We start from the raw sequence: 12962 nt of genomic DNA, 5'->3' as shown, positions 1-12962 counted from the left end.
TCTGCGTCATAAAATTTTTTTTTATATTAGTAATAACTAGTGGTCAAATTTTAATGATTTTGGGGCCCTAATGCTAGGTTTTGGGGGGAAGGGCCTTCTACCATATATATATATATATATATATACATATATATATATATATATATATATATATATATATATATATATATATATATATATATATATATATATATATATATATATATATATATATATATATATATATATATATATATATATATATATATATATAGGGACTGATAATTTGAAAGAAAAAAAAGCAATAGATATCGGTTTTAATTTTTTTTCTAGCAAAAAGACTGAGATTTTTCGTTAATGAATTTTACAACTACGATTGGTAATATTTTTGGTATGAATCTGAATCTTAAATATTATGAAAATGTAATCATAAGAACGCACCTCTTTTGCTTATGCCAATTGTAAAAATCGCTTTATTAAATCAATTACTTTCGTTTTAATTGTATCAATCACAGTCACTTTCGTTTTAATTGTAACTGCGTAATAAAACAAAAAATGTTTATGGGAAACCATTCCCAAACTTAAGTTTAGTAACCAGTCTTAAAATTTTGAACCAATCCCGAGCGCAACTTTCGAAGCGAACCAATAAGATACATTTTAAATAAATTATAATAGTTAATACGAAAGTGATGATCATGCACCACATGCCCACTATAATTTTTGTGAGTTAAGATATAGACGAGAATTTAAAGTTTTAATAATAAACACAAAGTTTTTATTTTAAGGTAAGATTAATTTATTAAAACTTACATTAAAAATTTACAAGGTTTGGATAAAATTTAAAATATGTGTTTTTAAAATATTATTTTGTTAGTAAAAGGTTGTAACGCCAACACATTCTAGCCAATATTTATTGCAACGTGTTTCGCTTTTTAAAGTTACTTGCAAAGTAATTAAAATGTCTAACTTTGCTACTGGATTTAGTGTTCTAAGTGTAAAAATTAGCAAAGTTAGTGTAAGTTTTTACAAAGAAAGATAAATTTTTTATATTGTTTAGAAAAATAATAATTCAGTAAAGTATGCTTTTTTTTTTACTGTAATTCTGCAGTTAAGTATTGTTAAATAAAATGATTTTTTTTTGTAACTGTTACAAATATGTCTAAAATGTGGCACTTCTTAATAATCGAATATCAGCAACGCAATGGTCATGTTTAAAATCATTAATGGTTAGGTTACCTAATCTTATACTTAGCCTTAAATCTGTTTTTCCTGTGATTGGTTGATTTGTCTGTGGATGAGTAATTTACATCTAATGTATTTATTGATCAGCTATATTTTAAATAATCCACAATTAGCTTTAATTTTGGAAAAAAACTGTAACAGGCTTGTGCCTATACCTATTTATTTTTCATAAATATCTTTCGTTCATGCACATACCTATTTATTTTTCATAAATATATTTCGTTTATGGTTAACATTGATTTGTTCAAAAAAAACAAAACAGAAAGATAGTAAAGTTATAAAAATGCTTAAAAGTTTCTTTAATACCTTGATAACTTATTTGTTTTGGTAAATTCGTGACTATAAACTCTTGTCTCAGTACTTTATGATTCCTTTAAAAACTAGTTCCAAAACATTGGTTATTAATAATTTCATTGTAATACATCCAAATAAATTAGGCATCAATTAGAGATCAGCAGTAGTATAATTTTAAATAATACTTGATTAGACGTTATTTAAAATAAAAAGTAATTCAGTTATGCTATATACAGTAGGGTGGAGTGAATTTTTTTTTTTTTTACAATTCATTCAGCCTGGGTGTGCAAAAGTTGTCTATTCATTTCAGAAATACTCTGGATAAATATCAATGCAAATTTTTATATAATATTAGGGACCCATTAAAATTTTAAAGATCTGGAGGCTCCTCAAGAAAATTTCCTAGAGCATTGATATTTTTCCAGAGTATTTCTGAAATGAATAGACAACTTTTGCACACCCAGGCTAAATGAATTGTAAAAAAAACTTTCACTCCACCCTAAAAAATTCACTCCACCCTAATGTACAGGCTTCAGCAACTGTTGATGCAAGTTGACAGTTGTTGTAATGGTGAAATGTATTTATATAGTATAAATATAATAATTCATTTGTTATTCACTCGTGAAATAAGTAAATTGGCAAACATTTCAATAATTATTTTCAAAATAGAAAATTCTAGAACTTCTCACAATATTTACAAAATGATAATGGCAATTTGGCTTTTCAAGTCTAACTTTAAAGCTATACTTAAATACCGGTGGATTTCAATTATAGCTTTAATTCAAATTTTAGAAGTATGACTTCAAATTTCAAGTTTACTTCTTGCATTTCACCCATAGTTTTGTCATGTAAAATAATTTGTAATAATGAAATAAAACAACAAAGCAAATTAATTAATTTAAGCATTTTTAAAAGAAAACATCTATCAACATGCAATAAATTTAATATATATTCTGATATATTTTAAGTAGCAGAATTGAAATATAAAATTATAAAAAACTTTAAATTATAAATTTATTATTAATTTAATTAAAGAATATGAATGCATAATTGATTTATATCATTTAATATAAATACTTTTTATATTTTATTAGTTTTATAATAAGGTCAAATCATTATATTTCAACCAATTCAACCCTTGATTTTCAAATGGTCAAAACAGACTACTTTAGAGCTGTAACTTTTTTCTCACTTTCAACAAATGTCTCGTTTTTTCTAGAACAATTTTCTGGATAGTAAAAATCTCTCTTTAAAAAAGTGGTATTTATTAACTTGTGTTAAATTAGAAAAAAATTATGACCTCCTCAACTTTGGAAAAAATCCTAAAATTGCTAAAATATGCCAAAATGAAACTAGCTGTAGCATTATTCTATTCATCCACAAGCCTTTACCGATAAGTTTTCTGATTAGCTATTGTCTGCAATAGATAGGCAAAATATAGGCAGCTTGTTGCAGTTTAGAACTTAAATATATCTAAAAGCAACATGTCCACTTGCCTGAAAAGTCCAATTTTCAGCCATTTTGAGATGCTTGTAAATTTTTCTAACACTTTGTTTTGATCTAATATTAACAGCATATAAGACTATTAGACCCAACTATCTGAAAATGCAATTTTCAGATAGTTGGGTCTAATAGTCTTATATGCTGTTGAAAAATAGGGTTATTTAGTTATATTTTTCAATTATCAATGGTTGAATGTGTTACTAGAAACCAGTGCCCCTCTAATCTGCCAACTGGCCTATGTGAAGGGTGCAACTAATTATAAGTCATTTCTCAATAAAAAGAAAGATAAGGTTGGCTGTCCTCTTCTCGATCTGGTCTTTATAGTAGATAGGGGCACAAATAAAGAGTAACTTTTTAGAGACCTTCATTATGGTTCAAATAAAGGTCTCTAAATTAACTTAGATATTTACATACTAAATATCTTAATTAATTTCAAAATGAAACCATTATTTCTTTAAATTCTATTTTATTATAGGTAATAAGTGTTCTATATGTGGTCTGGACCCCTTCCCCAACTCTTTAAGGGGAGGGGGTTTGTGGTGGCACTAATCAAAGGGGATGGGGACAACCAAATTTTAGTAATATAATTAACTTTTCTTAATTCCCATTTAAAACCATTACATTGTATATTTGCTGCAAAATCTGGCACACATTTTTTGATAGTCACTATCAAAGTTTGATGGTAAATTCATGAAAAAATACAATAAAGATCTAATTGCCTTAACTGTATATTCAGTAGAAAATAAATCATGTATGTTTCATGCTAAAAAATGAATGCTTGTATCTTTGTAAGTCGGTTGCCCCCCTTCTCCTTTGATTGGTGCCACTCCAAACCCTCTCCCTCGCCTTAGTGAGCGTGCGTGTGGAGGGGGGTGGGTGAGTGGTCCCCAGACCACTGATTACCTATAATAAAATAATGGTTTTATTTTGAAATTAATTTAAATTTTAAGTATGTAAATATCTAAATTAATTTAGAGACCTTTATTTGAACCATAATGAAGGTCTCTAAAAAGTTACTCTTTATTTGTGCCCCTATCTACTATAAAGACCAGATCGAGAAGAGGACAGCCAACCTTATCTTTCTTTTTATTGAGAAATGACTTATAATTAGTTGCACCCTTCACATAGGCCAGTTGGCAGATTAGAGGGGCACTGGTTTCTAGTAACACATTCAACCATTGATAATTGAAAAATATAACTAAATAACCCTATTTTTCAACAGCATATAAGACTATTAGACCCAACTATCTGAAAATTGCATTTTCAGATAGTTGGGTCTAATAGTCTTATATGCTGTTAATATTAGATCAAAACAAAGTGTTAGAAAAATTTACAAGCATCTCAAAATGGCTGAAAATTGGACTTTTCAGGCAAGTGGACATGTTGCTTTTAGATATATTTAAGTTCTAAACTGCAACAAGCTGCCTATATTTTGCCTATCTATTGCAGACAATAGCTAATCAGAAAACTTATCGGTAAAGGCTTGTGGATGAATAGAATAATGCTACAGCTAGTTTCATTTTGGCATATTTTAGCAATTTTAGGATTTTTTCCAAAGTTGAGGAGGTCATAATTTTTTTCTAATTTAACACAAGTTAATAAATACCACTTTTTTAAAGAGAGATTTTTACTATCCAGAAAATTGTTCTAGAAAAAATGAGACATTTGTTGAAAGTGAGAAAAAAGTTACAGCTCTAAAGTAGACTGTGTCATGTTTCTAAAGCTCTAATTTCTGAACCGTTGTACTTAGAAGTCTGAAATTTCAAATTTAACCTATCAACATGATGCACATAACAATATGTAAAAATCTGGAAAAGCAGAGATGGTGACCTGTGGGTCACCATCTCTGATTGATTGGAGATTGGTTAAAATATAATGATTTGACCCAAAAATAAAATAAGGTATTAGTTAGCTATTTGTTAACATTATTTTTTTAATAGTTCTTTTAGAACCTGTTAGTATTATTTTTTTTTAATTAGAAATGACTGGACGTGCAAGAGGAAGATCGAGAGGTTAATTTTTTGCTACTTTGTATGAATTAGTTGGGTTTTCATAAATTTATTTTCTTTTTTAAATATGACATTAAAGGATTTCAACTTTTTATAACTGAGATTTCTGTTCTGGTGATAACCTTATTTATTGTGATACTATTATAAGTATAATTAGGTCAATCCAAGGTTTTCAAGCTTGTACCAACACTTACAAATAAGTTACGGTTTTTGCATCAGATTTTTCTCTGATATAAAAGCCTTAATTACTAAGGATAAATCTACAATAAAAAAAGAGCTTCGATGTCTCGGTATATGTATGTATATTATATATCATTTCATAGTTGATGCAAGGGACTGTGAGAAAAAAGCACAAAAATAGATCAGCAGAGGATTTGCAAAATTTTCAAATTAGTAGTTTTTGTTCATTAAAAACTTTTTTTTTTAACTTTAGATTTTAGTGTGTAAGAAATTTATATTTTGTAATAAAAATAGTTTAACAGTATAGCTAAAAAAAATTTATAATTTTTTTCATTAAATTATTTATTTTTATTTTTTCTCATAAACCTTTTCTTTCATTTTCCAAATCCTAATTTTCTTTAAATCTTAAAAAATAATTACAATTCAACTTTGATTAAAACATTTTTTTATTCGTAATTTAATCTAAAACGGACTTTGTGGGTGGTTTAAGCTACTGGCATTTTCACTGTGTTTTTTTCTTAATTTAGGATAAAAATGTTGATAGAATAACTGAAATAATTATGATAATTATATATTACATTTTATTAGTAGTCTTGTTAGTTATTTTATCATGCCATGGCCACAGTTGTTTTTCTGATGCTTATTCAAGCATCATAACAACATATAACAATAGTAATTGTAATTAAAATTATAACTATATATAAAAGTAATTATAAAATAGGTCGTGGTGGTGGTAATGAAGATGCTCCACAACCTCCAGTTGGAGTTCAACCTGAACCTTATCAAGCACCAGCTGGTCGTGGACGATCTCGAGGAAGTGTTCCTTTACAGCATGCTCAACCTCCGCAGCCTGCTCAACCTCAGCAAACTGCTCAACCTCAACAACCTGCCAAAGTACCACCTAGTGATCAAAGACAGCAGCAGATGTCTTCTTTACCTGCAGATATGTCTAAATTGCAAGTTCGTGATGTACCACCAAGAGATGAACGTCGCAGAAGAGGTTTTGGTAGGTATTAAAATGCTAGGTTTATTAACTTATATGTTGCTGTGTAACAGGCTTTTTTTTTTATAAATTTTTGTTTTGCAACACATTGGAAAGCTTAAGCTGAGTTTTGCTACATTTAAAAAACATGGGTTGAATATTTAGCATTTAGCAAAGTAGCATGATAAATAAAAATGATCATTTTTATTAAACAAGGTTTACAGTTTCATTTCAGTTTTTATTATAATAAAATAAGTTCACCAAAAAATAACTTCATAACAATATCATAATTTTATAAGGCATATGTAAAATTCACAAAATGCTTATTACTTAAAATGATCTGCATGACTATATAACAAGGTGTTTAGTGTTTACCATGCTTGAGTTATAAAGCTTGTTTTTCATACATACATATATACATGCATGCATACACACACACACACACACACACACACACACACACACACACACACACACACACACACACACACACATATATATATATATATAAATATATATAGGTTTAGAAGACTCTCATGTTTTAAAGACACGAGAGGATGGGCAGCTTAAAGTTGGTACATTTGGTCAGCAGGTGGAAATTGTGTCAAACTTTTTCAAAGTAGATTTCAGATCTGCTGATTTACATCTATATAATGTAGTATTTGATCCTGATGTACAGAGTTCAAAGTTTAGACACGCCATGTTACATAAAATTGATGATGTAATAGGAAGTACACGCTGTTTTGATGGTATGATTATGTATTTGCCAAAAAAACTTTCTGAACCTGTGACCAAGTTGTCTGTTAAAACAAATAAAAATGAAGATATTTCAATTACTATAACACACAGATGTGCTGTGCCTGCAAATTCTCCTTCAGTTGTTCAACTGATGAATATTTTATTTAAAAAGTTTGTTTTTTATTATTATTTTTATTCATATTTTTTATATTAGATTGTCAAGATATTTGATTATGGTTATTGTTAACCACTATCAATCTTTAGGCAGCTTAAAATATTAAATATGCAGCAAATTGGGCGGCATTATTTTAATCCAGACCGCAAAATAGATGTGCAAGTTGAGGTGGAAAGAGGTATTGCAACTCAGTTACAAGTTTGGCCTGGACTTCAAACCTCAATTTTGCAATATGAGCAGTCTGTCATGTTGTGTGCTGATGTTACCCACAAAGTAATGCGTAGAGATAGTGTTTTGGACTTTTTATATAATACTCATCGTAGTTTGTCCTCTCAAGGAAAATCTAATACATTTTATGATGCAGCCGCTAAATCACTTATTGGTGAAATTGTTTTGACCAGGTAAGGATTGTTAAGTTATTTAACTTCTTGATCATTTAATTTGAAAGATTGTTTTTTTAGATGTATTTTTATCTAAGGTTATATATATTAAAAATTTAAATAATAAGAACTGTGTTAAAGGTATAATAACAAAACATACCGCATTGATGATATTGATTGGAATAAACATCCAACTGATAAATTCACAAAGGCTGATGGTTCTGAAATTTCTTTTCAAGAATATTACGAAAAAACTTACGAACGTAAAGTCCTAGACCCAATGCAACCTTTGCTAATTTCAAAGCCTAAAGATAAGGATAAAAAACGTGGTACCCAAGGACCAATCCTTTTATTACCAGAGTTTTGTTCCATCCAAGGTTTGATAATTTTATAGTTATGTTTTTATTGACTTAGTTTTTCTCTTTTTTTATTTTTTAGTGTTAAATTGAGTTTTAATTGGAAATTTGATTTCACAGAGTTTTTTACAACATTTTATTTAACTTGCTTTCTTGTCGGTTTATTTTTTTCGGTGTCCACGCAAAACAGACTTTAGTTTGCGTAAGTAAAAGAAATTGTTAATAAAAGTAACTATAACAAACAATAACAAACTTTTAGCGTTTTAATTTAGCTTAAAATTATCAGAATTGCTGTTGAATAATAAAAAAATATATATAAACTTTTTAAAAACAACATAAAAACATTTAAAAACTAAAAAGTAAAAAATAAACTATTTCATGAGACCCAAAGACTTAGTGTACGTACACAACCTGAAATATCCAATAAAGTCAATGGCTGAAAATGTTGGACGCCAATAGGAACAAGTTGTACTTAGTTGCCCAACATTTTCAGTCATGTGTTTTTAAAAAGTTTTTTATATATATTTTTTAATTTTAATAAGTAAACAAGAGATTCTTTTTTTTACTTATATTATTAAGTATAAGTCAATGTTAACTTTTATTATTAATTTATTATTAGTGATGATAAACTAAAATTACCTTATATCATATAGTAAAGTAAGTAATGCTCCTTAGTTAAAAATGTTTATAAGAAGTGGATAAATCCATATAGTATCAAATAAAAGTATATAATGGTCTCTGAATATAGCTTTAGTATTGTACTAATTAAACATTTTAGAACAAAATTATTTTATTATTATGCAGGCCTTATTTTAAATAGAAAGTGCTTAATGCATTAGCTTAACTCGATATATGGTGTCATAAAACTTTTTTTATATAAAACTGTTTTTTTATTTTTAAAAGACATTAACTTTGGTAAATCACTGGAATAACATTAGTTACAGCAGAGTAAAATGTTATTTAATGGCTTTTTTATTAATAATGTAAGGGAATGTTTATTTACTTTTTTTAAAAATATTAAATAATTAAATCTAATATTGTATTTTAAAAATCTTTGATATTAACAAATTTCATTCTCGACATTTGCAAAAATGAATTTAAAATGTTAAATTTTTGAGTTTTTAAAATGATTGTTTCTAAAATTTCTAATTGCAGCTTTGCAACTACAACTAATTTTTTTATTTAAAAAAAATTAACAAGTAACAAATAAAAAAATTGCATTAATTTATTTACTTTATTTAAAGTTTATTATTATAAAATTACATCGCTCAATATATCGTTTATTAAAAAAACAATTGCTGTGATTTAAACTTGCATTACGATAAAAATGTTTACGTAGGAAAACCGAAAAAACAACTGCGATAAAAATAAGCTGATTTTTCTAAAGAGCGAACAAAATTTAAAAATTAAACAATATTTAGTAATATTTTTTAATAGATTTGACAGTTTAGGTTTTGGGTATAACTTGATTAAACACAAGCATTTACTTTAACTTTAATAAACTTAAATATATTTTTTAAGTCAAAATTAAATTTATAATTTTTTAAATCTAAATTAAACTTTTTTTTTTATCAGAATTATATTATGTTTTTTTGCTTTAAGCAAAGAAAAATAAAAATAATCTTTTAATTATATTTGTTCTTTTCATTAGTAAATATTTACTAATGAAAAAATTTATTATTTAAATTTTTATTTAGATAAAAATTTAAATAAATGATTAGCGCTTATATCAAACATAATTGTCATTCAAACTTTTGTAACAAATGTTTTTACATAAACATCACTCTTAAGTTACTGTATCTGTTTTTAAAATTAATTACTTGTTTTTTTTTTTTTACTGCTTATAGTATAATTTAAAAGTTAAAAAATGATATAAAGCCACTTAACCGAAATTGCTTACTGCTTATGTAAAAATCGCTTGAAACAAGCTTAACGCTTTAAAACAAGGCCTGTAATGTATTTTTAATGTGGCTGATTTAATAAACAGTTATTTAATTGTTATGATTTGTTAATTGTAATAGTAGTTGTTAATAAGATTTTGGTAATATTAGATGCAGCAGGCTTTAGTTTTATGGTTTAGTTAAATATATACATTTTATTATTCAAAACAATTTATTGTTATGAACAAGTTTAAAGCTGTTTAGTAAATATAATTTTAATAACTAAAGTTAAGTTATAAAAAATCTTTTAATTTTAAGGTTTATCAGAAACTATGCGTAGTAATTTCAATGTTATGAAAGACCTTGCTCAGCATACTCGAATTTCTCCTGAGATGCGTGCAAAAAATTTAGAGTCATTCATGAATGAACTTCAAGCAAACCCTGAAGCTGTGCAGGAGTTAACAAGATGGAACATGAACTATGAGAAAAAGCTTCTGCGGATGACTGGAAGGTGTTTTCCTGCTGAAAATATGACCCAGAAAGATGCGAAGTTTACTTACAAAATTAGTGATGCTGATTGGACAAAAGAATCACGTGGCAAAATGTTGTTATCACCAGTTAGCATTAGCAAATGGCTGCTAGTCTTTTCTCAGCGTGATAGTAATATTGCCCAAGATTTTAAAAATACATTGCAAAAGGTATGTGGACCTATGGGAATGCAAGTTGCTGAACCTGAATTGTAAGTTATTAGTTGTCTGTTTAGTGAATAAAATTTTTTTATTTAACGGTTTTTTTCAACAGTTTAAAAAATTTTATTCAACAGTTTTTCAAAGTAATATCATTTTGTGCAGGTGTCGTTTAAACCAAGATAATGCAAAAGCATTTTTTACAGCTCTTAAAGAAAATATTACTAATGATCTTCAAATAGTATGGTTTTTATATTAAATTTTTCATTTGTATGTTAGGAAATGTTTTTTATGTTTCACTTTGATTTTTGGCTGCATTTTTTTTTTAAACATATTTTTTAAATGAATTGTATTATTAGTTTTTGTGTCGTGTTTTTTAGGTTGTGTGTATTGTCCCCAATAACAATAAAGATCGCTATGACTCTATCAAGCGTCTGTGTTGTGTAGAACGACCTATACCATCGCAAGTTGTTGTCAGTCGTACTCTATCAAAACAGCAGATGCTTATGTCTGTTTGTACAAAAATTGGCATACAACTGAATTGTAAAATGGGTGGTAATGTCTGGGCTGTTGATATTCCAATACAAGTAATGGTTGTTGGATATGATGTATACCATGATTCACTTACAAAAGGAAAGTCATTTGGTGGTTTTGTAGCTAGTACAAATAAGTCCCTTACCAACTATTATTCAAGAATCACTGCTCACACAAGTCACCAGGAAATTTGTGATCAGTTAAAAATTTGTATGACAGGTTGGTAAACTTTTTTCTTATTAAGTGCTTTTTAAAAAAATACAACATTTAATTAAATTTAGATATTTAAAAAAAAATCAAATGATCAATAACAACTAAAGTATTTTGGATATTTATATTACATAATGCTTTTTTTTAAGGTGCTCTTAAAAAGTATCACGAAATTAACAACTCTCTTCCTGAAAAAATTATTGTATATCGAGATGGGGTTGGAGATGGTCAGTTAGGCATGGTCCATGGACACGAACTGCCACAGCTAAAAGAGGCATTTAAAGATGTTGGTGCAGGTTACAGTCCGAAGTTTGCTATGATTGTTGTTAAGAAAAGAATAACTACACGATTGTTTTTAGGTAACAATGGCCAGTACTCAAATCCACCTCCAGGTACAGTTGTTGACACAGTGGTGACTAGACCCGAGTGGTACGATTTTTTCTTGATTTCTCAATCAGTGCGTCAAGGTACTGTTTCACCAACGCATTATAATGTTATAAGTGATAATACTGGTTTAAAACCTGATCATTTTCAAAGATTAACTTACAAGCTGTGCCATCTTTACTACAACTGGCCAGTAAGTTTTTAATGATATACGATATATTTTAATAATATAAAGTTACAACTGTTTTAAGCCCGGATTTTAGCAACCAAACGTCAAAATGTTTTGATTACTGATTATTAAGGATATCTAGTTACATATTTTTGATAGATAAGTTGAGTTTCTGACACTATTCCTAATTTTTCTTAAAGCTTGATCTATTCGCATTTAGCATGAGCTTTTAAAATATTTTGATAGTTAAATTTCATTGTTTTTTGTTTTAATTTTTTTATCTTTTTTCATTGTTTTGACTCGTTGTTTTAAGAGCCATTAAAACAATGACTTAAAACAACAAATCGATACTTTGTGTTAGAATTTTTTTTCCCTTGACTTAATGAATTTTTAGTTGCATAATTTACTAAATTTTTATTATTTTTATTTCTTTAGGGAACAATTAGAGTTCCAGCTCCTTGCCAATATGCACATAAGTTGGCATTCCTCGTTGGTCAGAGTATCCATTCTGAACCTAATCCTGTTTTAGCTGATCGTTTATATTATTTATAATCGGCCAACTATACAAATATATTTCATGCCAACAAAGATGCAATTATTTCTTTCGTTGAATATTCGTATTTTTACAGAAAACTATTTTCAAAGTATGAACTTTTTCTTGTATATATTATATGACCACTCTTGTGTGGTAGTATTGCGTTTTTATCAATGTGATTTTTACCAACAAATGCGTTTTTATCTATCTGTTGAATTTTATTTAGTTAGGCTTAAAGCTTGTTATATTGCGATTGAGCGCATGTTTCTTTTCAAATGATTTCGTGAATATTTTTATTATGAGATAAACATTTTTGTTATGTTATATACCAGTATTGATTGATTTTCAATAAACTATACTTGATTTTGTCATCTAGCATGTCCTAGCTTCTTGATAATTTTTTTTTTATGTATATATATTTTTTGGATATATCTTGATTTAATTGTGCGCATTATACAATTAAGTAGTTGTTATTTTTTGTTTGGGGTTATCCACGTATGAGCGAGAACTTTTTCAGCCGAAGCAATGCTTTCGCCGTCTCGTGAGTTGTCTTGCCGTTAGCGCTGTAATTAAAAAATTTATACGAATATCCCGCATTTGAAAGTACTATACAGTAATTTCTGCTGTTTTTTGGATAAAAATCGGTATGAAGGAACTAACTACGGACTTACGCAGTTAGTTCCTTCATACCGATTTATATCCTAAAAATATATCCGGATCTTTTAC

The 12962-nt window shown here is 27.7% G+C and overlaps 1 protein-coding gene across 1 annotated transcript; it reads left to right on the top strand.

Moving 5' to 3' along the window:
• Positions 1–687: 687 nt before the first annotated feature.
• On the top strand, positions 688–12696 carry piwil1 (piwi-like 1 (Drosophila)). Its single transcript, NM_001287373.1, is given in 11 exon segments — positions 688–764; positions 4998–5030; positions 5929–6213; positions 6711–7098; positions 7192–7503; positions 7624–7859; positions 10037–10457; positions 10570–10645; positions 10785–11157; positions 11298–11725; positions 12137–12696. Coding segments are annotated over 10 exon segments (2667 nt in total). The 5' UTR covers positions 688–764; positions 4998–4999; the 3' UTR covers positions 12254–12696.
• Positions 12697–12962: the final 266 nt, after the last annotated feature.

This window comes from Hydra vulgaris, chromosome 10 (genome assembly GCF_038396675.1).
Source record: "Hydra vulgaris chromosome 10, alternate assembly HydraT2T_AEP".
NCBI classification, from domain to species: Eukaryota; Metazoa; Cnidaria; class Hydrozoa; order Anthoathecata; family Hydridae; genus Hydra; species Hydra vulgaris.
This window is presented reverse-complemented; position numbering and strand designations above follow the sequence as displayed.